The following is a 17,077-nucleotide window of genomic DNA, read 5'->3' as shown; positions in this document are numbered from 1 at the left end:
ACACACATTCATTCTAGGGTTAATTTTGTTAGGAGCCAATTAGCCTACCAGTATATCTTTTTGGGATTGTGGGAGGAAATCGGAGTACCCAAAGGATAGCCACTCAGCAATACCATAATGTTTTTTTATTTTTCTTATTTTCTTTTTTATTCTTTACTTTCCCCTCTAAAGGCCCATACACATATTGAGATTTGTGGTCTGTTTATTGGGACTGTGTGTGGAAACCACTTAAACACAGTGGGAACATGCAAACTCCACCTTGCTGACCATATGTGACTATCCCTAACATTGCCTGGTGCTGATATAAGGCCTTTATAAGCCCTGAAATTTATAATGGTCCGTAATGTGTTCTCACTTATTAGTGACCTTCTGTGAATTGATTCTTACTGTATTTCTTACTTCTCGTTTGTACTGTATCCTTTCTGAAATCTGTATAAATTGGCAGCACCATCTGAACATATATAACATAATTGTTAGGCAATTCAGCACAATTAGTGGCTCATAAAATACACAACTTTGAAATGCACCATTTATGATGTCACTGGGTGGTGCATTGTCTTTTTTTAATTTATTTTTTATGAATGGGTGTGGAACTAGGTTAAATATAATATAAAATAATGTTCAGACACATTTGTTCCACCTTTCATTTTCCAATACATTCAGAGCACTACCTACAGTATTTATTACCTCCTGCCGCCTGGGCAAATGGAACTACTTGTCTGCTCCGCAATAAGATGTCACTTTGTCACACACCCATATTATAGAAACAATCATGGTTATTGGCATCACAAATATTTTGGGGACAAGCACCCATATAACTGGCTGGTATTTATTAGACAAAAAAGAATAAGGTTTATACAGGTTTACACATGTGTAGAACAGATCTGTTCCCTACCTAAGGCATGCAATTGTTCCTATTATGCCCTTAAGAAGGATCAAACAAAGAATGAAAGGTTGTTGATTACTGTCCACCTGGAAATGCGCAGTCCCGCACTTTTGTTAGCCTCCTAGGCAGGTGTTTTGAAGCTGGTCCAAAAGAAGGTCCAGTCTACCAATGGAGGATAGCTGGCAGTGCCTGTGCTGTGGTGGGTAGAGGATCAAAAGGGGCTGGTTCGGATCAGTCCGATTTGGTGATAAAGCCAGTTGTTACGGTGAAACCTGTCAGGGGTCCTTCCATTCCTACTGCATCCTGGTACACTCTACGCTCCATACGGGCTACAGGATATGGAGGGGCTGGATCTAAAGTCTTCTCTTCAGGAGGGTCTGGAGATCCATTTCATTGCTAAGTGCTCCTGGCAATGAATGATCCTCGCACTGTCAATCAGTGGCAGCAGATGTAATGGCCGGTTTGCCTCTGACATTCGGGGCTTACTGATTTGCATACTGTAGTATGTACTACATGTGTGTTAGTAAATACACATGTGGGCAGTATCTTCATTAAATCACCTCACCAATCTGAAATGAATTCCAGAAGTTCTACTGACACTTAACAAGTAGCAGAGCAGTTTTAAATAACAATATGCAATGGCTTGGAGTCAGCACTGATACTATGAGTCAGGCATACACACAGTGTACAAATGAAGAAAAATTGCTTTGAAACAGTTTTTTGTGCAAGTCATAGAACAACCAGAATGAATGATGTTGAAAGAACATAACGTTATTGTGTAGTCTAGGTTTAAGTGGACTAAATGATGCTACAGTATGCAACTGACGATACTGACTTCCGAATGTTGTGATGTCTCTAGAAACTACATGTTTTGCTCTCCCAAACCTTCAGAGCCAGACCCAAGTCCAGAGCTCCAGAATTCACACATATAAATTCCTAATCCCTGCACCGCTCTGTCTCAGAGAAGTGGAATATTTGGGAGTTATGTAGTTATATTACTCTTCTCAGTTCTGATCTGTACAAAGAAATACATGGTCTCCGCAAGCTCTTTGGCACTCTTAAAAATATACAGTTGATATGGTTGTGATAAAAAGACTTCTAGGAAAAATCCATTACTAGAAATTTACGTGTGGTTCAACCACTCTTGGCCTAAAGGGCATCTGCTTACAGGGGTCTTAAACGAGAGCCGCTGGGAGAATCCAGCACCTACTCTTCTTCCCAGTCCTTGCGGGCCTCCTCGTCAATGCAGTCTAGTGATATAACAGGTTTGGGGGATGAGGCTAGCACAGGATGGATTATAGATCTGCTTTGGCCATACCTTCTGCAGTCTGTATAATCGGCATTTGTATCACTGAACACCTGGAAGTAATAGTGGCTGTCAGTGTCATTTGTCAGAGTTCTATGTTAGGCATGTTTCTTGTCCTTTACCTTGTTGAAGAATTTTAGCTGCTAATTGTGGTGGTTTCTAATAATGATGTGGTTTTCTGAACCTGTACCAGGTCTTCTTCAGGTAGGAATGAACATACTCTAATCATGTGGGATGCTAAATCATTTGTGTGCCATTTTGCATCATCCCATAATTTGTATGACAACTAGTGGATTATCTGAACTCATAGGTATCCTTAAATATGACAAAAATTATTGTAGATAAAACCTCTAGGCAGTGTGTGGTTCTATGTATACCATAGAATTATCACTGGCACTTGACTTAATAATACTGTATATAGACTTGTTTTCAAAGAGCCTGAAGCAGAATGAGTAGTAAGCCTGTTACATCTTCTGTGAAGTGGCTCTGCTTGTGTCATACATTCTCCTATAAAGACTTGTGGGACTCTGCAATCATATCCTCCATGCTTCTCGACGGGTGGGATGATGGAGAGAAGGGGTGTGTTAAGGTAGGCCAAGTACAGGAAGGGCACACATACAATGTACATATTTCTGGTGGTCCTGGGTTGGCAAAACCACCAAACCCCCCATCCCATCTGTGGTCATTGTGATCTGTGTGTAACTTGCACTTCAGTACCACAAATCAGGTCACTCCAGGAAGATGCAATTCTCTATTTTCAGCAGTCATCCTTGTCTCTTAAACAACATCTTCAGTTTACAGCAAATATGCTTCAGTACTTCAGATGAATTGTAAATTTTACAAAGTTCAACCTCCTCCAATCAAAATGGATGGTGTTTTTAGGTTTAGTTTTCAACACCCATTGTCATAGGGTTTTTCTTCTATCAGAGAAAGTTCAAGATCTCCAGTCCAGAGTGAGGACATTTCTGCAGTTGCCACAAGTCTTTGTCCTCTGGTGCACGCAACTGTTGGGGAAAATGGTGGTGGCCTTCACAGTCCAATTTTCCAGGTTACATGCCTGAGCTCTTCAATACCAGCTACTATGTTGTCAAAGACCGATCCTTGGTTAGACAGAGATATGTTTAGAGACTAAACATCCCAGGATTGAGCGTTTTTCAATCCTGAATCCAAACTTTAGACCATCAATCCCGGGATTCAGGATTGAAAAACGCTCAATCCCGGGATTCACTATAACCGCAATGACAGGCTGCAGCATCTTCTTCCTTATTTTTCACCCCCCCCCCCCTTGCCCCTCAGTCATTTTCTCTCCCCTCAGTACTTCTATCTCTCTCCCCCTTTCCCCGTACCAGCCTCTAGTTCTGTGTTTTTTTTTCGGCGGCTGGCTTCCCTCTGAGGATCCCTGGTGTGCAGACGGCGGCCAGTCAGGCAACTTGTCAGATGGGTAGTCAGGCAACTTGTCAGACGGGCAGTGCCGGGATCCAGGACACTTAGCGGGCGGGTGGGCAGTTAGGACACTCGGCGGTGCGGTTGTACATCCAGACGACTCGGCAGGCGGTACTGGCATTCAGGCCACTCAGTGGGTGGGCACACAGGCGTGCAGTCACACAGTCTAGAGAATTACACTGCGCAGCGTGACCCCTGCCGTCACGCTGTGTACAGCTGCTTGGCAGGGGCAGCGTTTAAGCCGTCTGTTGCTTAGCGCTGCCCAGCATTAATTATCTGCAATCCCCAAATCCCGGGATTTGAAGGTCTGATCCAAGGATTCAGATACCAATGATTTTAGGCCGAAATCCTGGGACCCCGCCGATCCCGGGATTGGCCACTCTAAGTAGAATGCACAAGAAGACTATGCTGGTTAATTTGATATATCTGTGTTTGACTGAGTCTCTGAATCTGTACACAAAGTGCTACAATGCAGCAGATGCAGCTTTTTTCCCAACGTAATCAGTACAGTCACATTTTCTGCAAGGGACCTGGCAGCTAACTCCCATAAGGCATATTGCACTGCATGGCCGATTGAGACTAGATGTAGAGGACACCTAAAACCATATGGAATGGGCCTTTAATCAGTAGGGGGTGACATTTGCATATCTTCCAGATTTGCAATAATCCAATCTATCTTTGATAGCTATTTCATTGTGGGCATATAAATCAAGAGAGCAAACCATAGCCAGTTACAGACCTGATACATGGGAAGATTCACTGGAAGCTGTCCCGTGCCTGGCACTTAGCCTAGACCATCGTGGAAAGAACTGTGAACATGTTGGCTGGATTAGTTTTTTAGTATCTGCTAAGAACGGAGTTGCCACAACTGCAAATAGTTGTGTCCATGTCTGTTACTGCTAGGAAGTGAAGGTTCTCTTCCATTTGTTGTTTAGAAAGTCATTGTAGTCAAATCTTTTGTGATGCATGGTAGATCATAGGCCATTGTTGCAGTATCCCATTACTCATGTTTGTCGTAAATGCTTATTATTAATATTATTTAGTAGTAATATTTTTATATTTTTCACTTGGCATCTGCGATGCCAACCAGATGATCAAAACAATAGAAAAGCCACTTACAGTACAAGACAATGCAGGACAGATACATGGTATATAAACATTGCTGCATCAGCAGTCCTGACACCGATATAATCATTAGGGAGGCAGAAACCAATGGTCAGGTGCAATAGGGAGTATGGAGTAGATAAAAGTCTAAGTAAGAGAAGGAAAAGCACGTGCAGACATGCAGGGAGAGGACCCTGCTTTTGATAGTTTATACCAGGGGTGGCCAAACCGGTCCTCGAGATCTACCAACGGTCCACGTTTTCCAGGTTACCTATCTGGTGCTCAGCTGCAGTCATTACTAACTGTCACATTTTCAAACCAGCTGCATTCATTCCTACTATAGATCCACAGGTTGCCTGGAAAACATGTACTGTTGGTAGATCTTGTCGGTAGATCTTGAGGGCAGGTTTGGCCACCCCTGGTTGATACTCTAAAGGGGAGGGACAGATAGACCAGTGTCACAGATGAGGTAGACACTGGGCATGGCCTAGGGTTAGAATGACAGAACAGCCTTGAATAGATGTTGTGTGTATGTGCACTGCATCTATTAACAGGATTCACAGGGACTGGGGCATACCAGCAGCTCAGAGTGATGGCCATGCCCCCGTAGTGAGGAAATAAAGGTGCATGGATTGTGATTTTGGAATTGCTATGAAGCCACGTCCCTTTTTCAGAAGCGCTGGTGAAATACATTGTGAAATAATGTTATTCACTTACTGCAGACCCACAAATGCCCACATGGCGCTCCCACCTGTCTGAATATGTTTATAGTGCAATCTAAGCTACTGTATGTGTGGGACACATTACAAATTAAGGAAAAAATGTTGTAGGATGGGGTGAGTATATGAATCTCCGTCCATACCTACAATAACCTGGCGCTAATAGAGTAGCACAAATTAATACAAATTATAAAATTGTGTGAAAACAAAAATGTAACCAAAGATCTACCTGCTGCTGCCAAGTGAGTTAGCCAGTACAAATAATTGGACATGAAAAAAGAAAATGAACACAATGCGCTGCTGGGTCTAGAATAATTGACCTTCAGGCGCTGTACACATTACATAATGATGATTAATAATAGTTTATATATGTATCAATATAAGCATACATAAAATTCAGATAAAAACATCACAATAATCTAAACACAAAATAAGTATAGGAAAAATTGTAAACAAATAATATATTAATATCCCAAAAGGTATACAGTAGCTTGTATTTAGATTGCAGTTAGTCCAGTCAGGTATAGAAGGGTTAAATCACTCCTCAATAGGGGGGTAATGCAGCATTAGTTAGGTAACCTTTTAAGCCCGTAATGTGAATATCTCCAGCCGGATAGTTAGTGGTTAATAAGCTCAGACATTCACAACTACTTTAGCATGTAGGCAGAAACACGCAGTTAGTTGATTTATAGAATGAGCAGTTAGCTTTAAGATAATTGATGGCACATAAATTTATGCTGAGTTGGATCTCACCATCTGTAAGCCTTGTTTGGACAGCAGCCCCCCTGCATGGCAATCACGCCGGCCACCTGGGATGGAGTAGTTGTTGAAAGGACTCCCATGGCTGTGAACAGGCGGACCGCAGAAAAGTCCTGTGCTGAAGTGGGGGCCGCAGACTGAGCCGTGGTGGTCAGTGAGCTCAGGTGGCAGCGCCAATGTTTGGTGAGCGGTGAAGTAGCGGCCGGGCACCGAGTTCAGAAGTGCGGCTGAAACACTGCATCTGCTACAAAAATGTAAGGTAATGTCAACGCGTTTCGTTTCCTAAACTGGAAACCCGTCTGAATATTGTTTATAATGCAATCTAAGCGATGTGTGGGACACATTACAAATTAACCTGCAGTTAGCTTTGCTAAATTATTACAGGATTCCAGTGGGGATGAGAAATGTGGGCATCTTGGCACGGTATCACTAGCAGCAGATACAAAAGACATGTACAATATGTTTTTATTCTTCTAAGTGGTTGACCACTTAAAAATCTAACGAAATGGTCAAATTAGTCTGATACACTAAAAACCTGTTCATAAAGGTATTAAGTTCCCAGGGAACAGGTGACTGTGGCTACTATATAGCATTTAATGAACTTATTCTTTTTACCCCTGAGAACTTGTGAATAGAAATGCATTAATGAAGGTATTATCATTTTTCATTTCTTACTTCATGGTACACACAGGTTCATATCTGGCACTGTCATCTTGCCACTTTAAATGTTGGGGGCTGATTCACAGTGATCCATATTCAGTCCCTGCCCCGATGATCGGGGTTTGCTTATGCACATTTCTGCGCATGTGCGAACCCCGACAGCAAACAGCTGCAGCGAGTTTCACACTCCCCGGGCCGGGGGCGGTGTTGATGCTGGACCATGGGAATGCCTAACAATTTATGGGCAACCCCATGAAAATACTGGGTGTTCCCATTGTTACACAGGCCATGTGTACCCATGGGAATTGCTAACGTCACATGATGTCAGCCGCCGCCCCGTCTAGATCCCAGCTCTCATAAATAAAAGATCAGTTGAGACTATGATTGACTTATTTTCGTAGGTATGACAAAGCATTCCATGCAGTGGTTCTCCTGCTGGTGGGGGGTGGATTTGGCCAGGCGGTGTTTCGAGAGCACGGTAAGAATCAGAATCTGCTTTATATGGCAAGGTATGCTACTTGCGTATACTAGGTATTTGATTCTAATTCCTAGTATACGCAAGTATACCTGGCCAAATAAAGCAGATTCTGATTCTTGCCTGAGGCCCCGCCTGGCTGAATCCGCCACCCTCCCCCTCTGCTGAATCTTCTCAGAAACATGCGAGGGGATGTGTACGAGAACACATCCCTTAGCATGAGCCGCTACCAGGAGAAATCCTTCCATCGAATGATTTGTCTGTGATGTTTGCAGCTTACCGAGCCAACCTGAATGAGGTCCTTTGTTTTATGGCGATAATAAAAACCTGCATCAATGATAAATATCACAGAACCTGCTTTAAAAGCAGTATGTTGGCAAACCAATGTTCACTATGTGAAATGCTATTTGGTGTTGTCAGGATACTCCAATGAGATCAATGTCAAAACGTGTACATATTCAGTGTGTAAAATTGCCCTAATAATATGTAAAAATGGCTATCCTGTACATGGGTGTCCAGTCCTCAATCCTCCATGCCATACATAACGCGTGAGCTCTTTGTGACTGCTGATTTTACCATGAAATATTATAAAACAGAGCAAACTGTATGCACAAGCAGCTTCTGCTGATATGCAGCATGCCTATATTCCGTGTGTGACTGCCGCTGTATCTGCATATCTGCACAGGAGCCCCCCAGGGCTGTGTACTCTCAACCCTGCTTTTCTACCTGTACACCAACGACTGCACCTCAGAGGCGCAATCAGTAAAGCTAATCAAATTCGCAGATGACACTACCGACATTGGCCTTATCAAGGACGGGGACTAATCAGCCTACAGATAAGAAGTAGAGCTCAACCCACTCTAGACTCTAGGAAGAAGGATGTTGGTGTTTCTCCGTTAACAATTGCTGACAGTGTGGTGTCGCTAGTGGACTCCTTCAAGTTCCTAGGAACCACAATCTCCCGGGACCTTAAATGAGGGCCCAACACTGATACTATTGTTGGAAAAGTGCAGCAGAGGATATTCTCCTCAGGCAACTGAGGAAGTTCAACATCCCACAGAAGCTTCTGCTCCTCTTCTACTCCGCAATTGTGGAGTCTGTACTGTGCTCCTTAATACTGGTCTGGTATGGCCCTGCCAGCGAGAGAGACAAATGCAGACTCCAAAAGGTAGTCAGAACTGCGGAGAAGATAATCGGGACAGACCTTCCCTCTGTCCAGGACCTGTACCTGTCTAGAGCAAAAAAGTGGGCAACGAAGATACTGTAGTCAAGGACCAACTATGTTCTGGCCATGGCTTGTTTTAACCTGTTGCCATCAGCCAGACGCTACAGGGCTATTTCCACCAGAAGCCTAAAAAGTATCTTCCCTCAAGTGGTTCACCTGTTGACACGTGAACTCGTGAACACCTCACTGTCTAGTCGCGCTATGACCCTTTGCACATAATCTAACACAGTGTCCCCTCAGAATAACTTTCTGTATGACTGTATTTGTTTCCCCACCTGTTTATATGGTTTATTGTTTATACTGTATGCTGTTTACTTGTTATCCACCTGGCTGCTGCACAGCAAACCGAAAACAAATTCCTAGTATACGCGTATACCTGGCCAATAAAGCTGATTCTGATAAGAAATGGAATGTTGCAATGTTTTTCCTAGAAAACACTTGTGTACCATTATTTATTATTTATTTACGGTTTCTTATATAGCACAGCATATTCCGTTACGCTTTACAATTGGAAGTACCATTATGTTTGCAGACACATGCCATTTTAATTTCATGGCGTGACTAGAAGGGCTGTTTAACAAAGGAGGCAAGATGTACATGGACACATCTGTAACTAATAGGCCTGTGTCCTGTATGTGACCTGTTGGAGTGTTGCAGAAGTCATTTGTATAAAGACCGTTTACAGCTTCTGATCTCTTTTGAAGCCCAACATAAGTAAGGATGTGAGATAATGATTTCTGACCAGTCATAAAAGATTGTGGTCCTGATTCACAGTTGTATGTTATGCTGATGTTTTTTACAATTGATCATTTATTGGTGGTTTGCGCATGCATTACTGATGCAACTAGTGTGCATCTTTGAATCCGCTCCAGTCTGTGTAAGACATCTGCCTGGTGAATTCCCTCAATCCCAGGAAACCAGACCCACACCGATACAGTCGGCCCATTCTCCATGCAGGAGGGTGCATCTTATGGGCAATACAGTTTACCTATTGATCACTAGAGCCAGGGCTGGCTCTACCATTAGGCAGCTGCCTAGGGTGCCGGGATCTGGGGGGACACCACCAAGTCTGCAAATCAAAAAATCAAGGATGTCTATGAGGATCCTTGTTGTACTTAATGCAGGTGGCGGCTGTGGAATTTTTTTTTTTGGGGGGGGGGGGGGGGGGGGGGTAGGTTGAAGTTTTGCCTAGGGTGCTGAGAAGCCTTACACTGGCATTGCCTAGAGCAGAATCTCACCCGACCCCATTCCCCCCGCCCCCCCCCCCCCCCACTCCTACTGTTGTCCTCACCTCAAAGATTTATTATTTATTTATTTACAGTTTCTTATATAGCACAGCAGATTCTGTTGTGCTTTACAGATGGTCACAGCTGGATATACACAGAGCCCAGCAAATCGGGAGCGTTTACTCTAACTATCTGGGAATTAAACGTGTGTAACCACATTGAGAGGCAATGAAATTGGTTATGGAGATGGTTTACAATCCTGTGTCAATCTTTTTTGTAACTAACCCTTTCTAACATTCTGAATGCCAACTAGCTGAATGCCTTTTGTAATTGTACCGTTTAGACCAGGGTAGCCTACTCCAGTCTCCAGAGCTACCAACAGTTAACATTTTCTGTGGTTCTCTGAGAATCAAAAGTGAAATAATTAGCTCCATCTGTGGATCTTATAAAATGTGTTAGTCAGTAATGAGTGCAACTGTGTACCTGCGAGGTGAGCTGGAAAATGTGTACTGTTGGTAGCTCTCGAGGACTGGAGTTGGCTACCCCTGGTTTAGACTGTAGGCTTCTTGGGCAAGGCCCCCCTTCCTTGAGTTCCCTTAACTTACTACTATTACATACCAGCTGCACTCTACACCTCCTTCTTTGGCTCTTCTGGACTCCATTGCTTTGTTTTGGTTTCTCCGGATGATCTAGAGCAGTGGTTCCCAGCCTGGGGTACTAGTACCCCTGGGGTACTCTACAGACCAGTTGGGGGTACTTGAAAATAATATTGGTAATGGCGGAAGATGAAAAAAAGTCTTTTGATGGCAGAAGAAGACCCATTGCTATGGAGAGGAACCATGTTGTGTCACTTATGGTTCTGTCTTCAGCGTCATCAGCGTCTCATTGTGCTTTTGCCTAACCAGCAATCCAATGGGAGCTACCCATGCTGCCCTCAAACATCAATGATCATCTGCCCTGCACTGACACGGGTGGAAGAAGCAGCAGCATTCATCTTACAGTTGTAAGTGGGAACCCTAGAGACAATACACAACCAGTGGCCAGACAAGGAAGGGCACGATTCCTGTCCGCTACTATGCTAAACTAACCCACCCACCTAGATACTGAAGGGTACACAGAAACGGATAACTGGCTGTGGCAAAACAAAATATGTGAGTGATCTCATCATGGCCAGGACCAGCTCTCTTGCAATAAAAGGATATGATAGAGTAGGTTCACTCTGGTAACTATATAGCAATAGTTGAGAGATATGCAGTATAAAATATACATGTGAAAATACGGGTAGAAAGGAAAATCACAAACTGCTTCCCTACTGCAAGTGTATATAGTAAATAAAATATTATCCAAAAAGGTCACAAAAAACAGAGATAATTAAAACCAAGAGGGAGCAGTAACAGCATCCACAGTAATGAGACCTTTATTAATCCAGCTGGTACTCTGCGCCATATAAAGGAAGATCTCAAAGACAGCACAGTAAACATAGACCATAAAATAAAATGAAAAGATTACAAAAGGCAAAAACATGCAGAAATAACACCCTAAACCAGACATGTCCCTAATCCGGCCAACTTTTAGTCCCCTGGAAAAGCAAGGCTGGCTCTTGGAAAAGATGACAAGTCTCTCGAGGACAAATAAGAAGGAAGGTGGAACATGTAATAGTCAACGTCCAGGAACAGATCATAATTGCCGATGGTAGAACTGAAGACTGGAGGAGAATTGAGGCACCATCGCGATTCATAGGGGTAACACAGCAGTTACTCTAAAATTTGTACGGGTCGGCAGAAGAGTACATATCTAATGTAACAACCTGGACTGTAGTAGGAAAGGTTAAAGTAGCAATAGGCATATAAATAACTCCCATATCTACTATATCGCGCCTTTCATGGACATAGGAAGATAAAGGGACACCTTCGCACATCATCCAACTGATGATGATTTCTTGCAGATGAGGCATATATTGCATTCAGGATATGTGTAACAGTGGTTTCCATAGTTTTGGATATGAGCATATAAGGCGAGCTGCTAACAGTAGAATGGACAGATGGTGGCGGCTAGCACACCATCAAGTAAGGAAACGGCAGCCGCAATAAACACTTAGTGATGTTGTATAATCAAAAAAGTGAGTGATTAAAGACCACAGAAATAGTATGAGAAGGAGTCAGGCTGTGCAGTTGAATGTAACATGTCACTGTCTGCAATATCTTAACCAAGAGTGCAGGCTGGAAGAATGACGTCCGCCCTCCAGATGTACAGCAATCAGGACCATCCACCACCCTAGGGGTCACCAGACTGCCAAGTCAGGAGCAGTAATGAATCCACAAGGATTCCGGATTACATTGGTAGCCGCAGTTGATAGTAAGGCCGTATCAGCCTGCAGAAAGTGCCACAACCCAGGGGCATGCGGGCAAAACAAGATGGCGCTGGCACTCCCTGTGCGGTCAGCAGCAGCACGTCTCTTTTGAAACTGCTCCCCGCCCACTCTGCTACAAACTCCGGGAAGACACCAGCGTCCAACCTGCAAACCGCCAAATCACCAGGGAAGGAGGCGCCACAGCAGACTCCAGGGGACTCGGCACGGAGGTCTCCGGCTTCCGGGATCTGGATTAGCAGCAGGCCGCGGCAGGCAACCCCTTCGGGACAGCAGACAGACTCCACCGACACACACCCACGGAGGCACCGAGTACTCCGTTATGTTGTCTCATCTCGGATACCGGTATCGGAGCCGCCAGCGGGGGCACAACAGGATATTAAATAGGATCTTCAACAGGAGCTCCGGAGAGATGCTGCCTATTCCCTGCTCGGGCAAGCCACGCCCCTCCCCATTGCACATTTTAGCAAACTTTGTAATACCCATTACACAGTCACATGCCGTAATGCCAATTACACATAAGGCCATACATGATGCCCATTACATACTATATAACAAACCGTAATGCCCATTACATACTATATAACAACCATAATGCCCATTACACATCTGACACATAAGTGCCACTTACCTACATGCTCATTGCTAGGAACTACATGCTTGATGCCAGGGGCTTCATGCTCAATGCCAAGGGGGACTGAAATAGCTTGTTGCCAAGGGGGACTTAGTGAGGCCCGCAACCACTATGGCGCTACTGCAGATGTGCCCTGCTACTGCCTTGCAGTGAATATCAGCAGATGACAGTCTCCCGGTGTATGTTGCACAGCAAGGCTGTAACAGGACTGAATTACATATGAAAACTAATAATTACACACATTTCCACAGTAAAATTATATTGTTTCAATTTAAATAACCAAATTAGATATTAAAGGCCTCAATACACTACAGCAGATTTCACCTGTTCCGGACGGACAGGGCCATGAAATGGGCTCAAATCGGATGCCTTTGATGTCTCCTCTGGTCCGATGCGTGGTCCCAGGTGCGCAGGTCTGACCTCGAACCCTCCTCCCTGTGGCGAGAAACAGGGGTCGCATGCGATAAATCACATGTGAAAGGACCGCACACGATCCTGCAGCCCGGAAAGTTCATGGGGGATGGGCTGGCTGCTGCGATACATCGGTCATTTTAAGCACTAACACCCAGACTAGGTCAATTTATGCCCTGTAGAAATTAAATATGTTCTTCCCTGGTGCATAAAACATAAATGTAAATTTAAAATTAAGTGTAATGGGAAAGGATTGGAATAGGTGAGAAGAACCTTAAGCTGGGTGCACATTAGACAATATAGTCAATGAACGATCCTGTTTACATTTTCCCTTGAACTGGCTTGAACTCACTGAGCAGATGATATAGTCAGTGCATACACATTCAACTATATTGTTGAGTGGCCATAACCAGGAGCATGCTGCTGGTACCACAAGAATCTCAGTGGGTGAAATGATGCTGCAATTAGTCAAAGAAATTAAAGGAAATGAGTCATTATTGCACTTTTGAATTTTTTTTCCATTTATACATATTTATAAAGTTCTTGTCAAACAACACAATTAGAATTAATTAACCAGATTAATTAGATTTTATAATTTACTCTGCTCACAATTAACCCTCAGTGATAAATACTATTCCATTGTGTGTGTGTGTGTGTGTCCCCCTCCACTTGTTATTTAAGTGTGCTGTGTGTCCAGTATATTGGGTTTAGGTTTATACAGTTCAACCTCAGTATATGCAGTGCATTTTTTTTTATGAGGTAACATGGAGATTGCAGTGTAATACTGTGTGGATTTGCAATGTGCAGTGGATGCTGCTCAGAGGAATGGAGTGGAAGCTGCAGCTCAGTGCATGATACTGCTATTTAACCTTATTCTGTTTCCCCCTCTACGTAGATAGCCCTAGCCCTGCTAGCTGCATAGTGCTGGGAAGTGCCTTGCAGTGAATAGATCTTTGTGTGCACAGCTGCATATCAAAGAGCTGAAAGGAAATGGCTAGAGGAAAAGCTGTTCTGTAGGCTGAGCTGCCTTGTGTCAGTGGTGCAGTAGAGGAAAGGAGTTGGAGGGGTGTGTTGGATGGGAGAGGAGGAGGAGGAGGAGGGAGTAATCAGTGAGTTGGTGCTTTGCATGCCAGATCTAGGCTTTTTTCCTTTGCACTGAGTGTGTGTTGTGTTATTATTGCATGATAACACAGCCAGCACTCATTGTGTGTCTGTTTTGTGATTATTACATGAGAATATTACCAATGTGCATTTCTTGTGTAGTAGTATTATTATTATTATCATTATTATTATTACATGGTAACACTGTCAGTGCCCAGCCACCATGTAGTGTGTATTATTATTAGAACAGGTTTAGTTGAAAACCGGAATATTATTGTTATTATTACTACTACAGGATAACACTGACAGTGTGCACTTCTATCACACTGCACATGCAGAATACATGATGGCAGGCAGTGTTAACATGTAATAACCATTACACAGTGCTCACTGGCAGTATTATCATTCGAACACACACTCTGCATACTGCACACTGTCAGTTGATTGTAATAATAACAACATACAGTACACTGCACACACTGGCAGCAGCAGTGGTGGTGTGTGTTATTAATTGGTAATGCTGCCAACATGCATTAGGTGTGTATTATTATTATTGTATAATACTGCTGCCAGCATGCATTCTTCTGTGTGTAGTACAATAAGGGTGTGTATACTATATTTAATACAGTATTACCTTGCCACTGTGCATTCTGTAGGTGGAGTGAATGTGTGTTTTGTTACCATTGCTTGATAACACTATTCTTAGTGTGCATTGTGTGTTATTACATGATAGTTGTGTGTGTGGATATGTGTATTTGTTTACATGATATGTTTGTCCGTGTGTGCATGGCTATTAATGGATGGGGCAGGGACTGATGTGAATGGTCAAATATTCTCTGTAAAGCGCTGCGGAATCTGTGTGCGCTATATAAGAAACTGCTAATAATAAATAAATAGTAATGTGCATTGTGTGTGTTATTACAGAATAGTAAGTAGTGTCATTCTATGTGTGTTTTGTGTGCTTGTTGTTGCAGAATAGTAGTGTGTGTTATTGCAGGATAGCGCAACGGAATATGCTGCGCTATATAAGAAACTGTAAATAAATAGTAGGGTGCAATGTGTCTCTGTGTGTGTTACAAGATAAGATAATAGGGTGCAGTGTGTGTTATTGCAGAATACTAGTATGTAGTGTGTGTTATTGCAGGACAGTAGTGTGCAGTGTGTTGTTATTGCAGGATAGTGTGTGTGTGTGTGTGTGTGTGTGTGTGTGTGTGTGGAGGGATCTGATGAGTTAGCCGGTTGCCATGGCGAGGGACCTAGTCATGTGACCGGGATGCTGCTCCAGGCTGTTTTGACGTCAAGCTGTAGCCAGAGAGCTGGGGAGAGAGAGAGGAGGAAGAAGAGAGAGATCCGTGGCAGCAGCAGCAGGGTCCCAGCAGCAGCACCAGCCGCCTGTCCGCACCGCACATCCCTAATAGCCAAACACAGGCTGCCGGTCACACGCACAGGAGGCCACTGCAATCCTTTCTGATCTGTCATCCCCACCCCATTGCTGGGACAGCACCAATGCCGGGTCCTACCCAAACGCTGTCCCCAAATGGAGAAAACAACAACGACATCATTCATGATAACGGGAGCATCATCCCTTTTAGGAAGCACACAGTACGGGGAGAACGCTCCTACAGGTAATGGTCACCGTAGTGCATGTGTGCTCCGGGCAATGCTGCGGGTTATAATCACTTGCAACAATATTTTTTTTTTTTTTATATTTATATTTTTTTTTTATTTTTTTTTTCCATGGACTGGTCCGTGATCCTGTGTTTGCAGAAACAACAGATGTAACCCTTGCCATGCTGGGTAACGTGGAGGGAGCCCTCTGCAGCTAAGCAGGGCTGTACATCTCATCAGGCGTGTGCAGGATTTGGCTGTACGCTTGTGTTGCTGGAAGGTTATGTAATTGGAAAGCAGGAGATGTCTGGTTACTGTAACAAGGAAGGTGCTAGCATCCTCCGCCTTCGCAGGCAGCTGCAGCTTGCACCTTGCTACATTAAGGGGCATTGGCAATTATATAACATTGCAGAGGAGCCATGTTTGAAGCCTGTGTTACCATTTCTTCATATTGTCATTATTGTTGATGTGTTTTTTTATTGCTGTCAAGGCTGATGATTGAATATAAAGCAACCCGCCATACTGTGGATCATTGATCCATTGATTTAATTAATCCTATTGGCGTTCACATTTTATTTAATTTCTGTAGTGGAGTGGAAGGGAATAGCAGCAGTTGTAATCATCCTGTGCTGGTAGCACGAAGCTCTTGGGGTTGGTTTGTTTTTGCCTGATATAGCTGTTGAAAAACGGAAGGAAATGGTGGAGTCAGAGACAGCTTGTGTTTGCTGTGGTGCTCACAGAAATGAGAATCCTTACTGGGCTAAGCTGCAGCCTGCAATGGTAAAAGCCAGATTGATAGGGCTTTGTAAAGGTCTAGCTTTTTCATTGGTGCAAGTCATGATTGTAGAGGTCAGAGGGTCATGCCTTTACTTAACCCCTTCTATCCCCATGGACTTTTCAATTAATTGCATTCTTTGTACTGCAACGTAGTCTTGTATTGAATCTGGTTCCAGTATGACAATCCACTGTATCAGTTACAGCAGTGTCTGTCTGTTAATGTAATCTATGGTACATTATTTTCTATAGATACATCTACCTCTAGCTGTGAAAATCATTGCATAGACCATTTGGTTGTAAATGTATTTTCAGTGCCAGTAACAAGATGATGAACTGCACCAGTGGTTCTCAGAAGGCGGGCACCCTCCTGGCCGT

At 43.6% G+C, this 17,077-nt stretch overlaps 1 protein-coding gene across 2 annotated transcripts in view; it reads left to right on the top strand.

Moving 5' to 3' along the window:
* Positions 1-17,077, top strand: part of MAPRE2 (microtubule associated protein RP/EB family member 2) — a 159,883-nt gene that overhangs the window by 44,812 nt on the left and 97,994 nt on the right. The window contains exon 1 of one of the 2 annotated variants that reach the window (XM_083187436.1): positions 15,622-15,942. The exons of the other annotated variant lie outside the window; for it this stretch is intronic. Coding sequence (XP_083043562.1) covers positions 15,824-15,942 — 119 coding nt within the window. The 5' untranslated portion in view covers positions 15,622-15,823. Of the gene's footprint in view, positions 1-15,621; positions 15,943-17,077 lie in introns of those variants that run through there. 2 annotated transcript variants of the gene reach the window in all.

This window comes from Crinia signifera, chromosome 5 (assembly GCF_055691185.1).
Source record: "Crinia signifera chromosome 5, ASM5569118v1, whole genome shotgun sequence".
NCBI lineage: Eukaryota > Metazoa > Chordata > Amphibia > Anura > Myobatrachidae > Crinia > Crinia signifera.
This window is presented reverse-complemented; position numbering and strand designations above follow the sequence as displayed.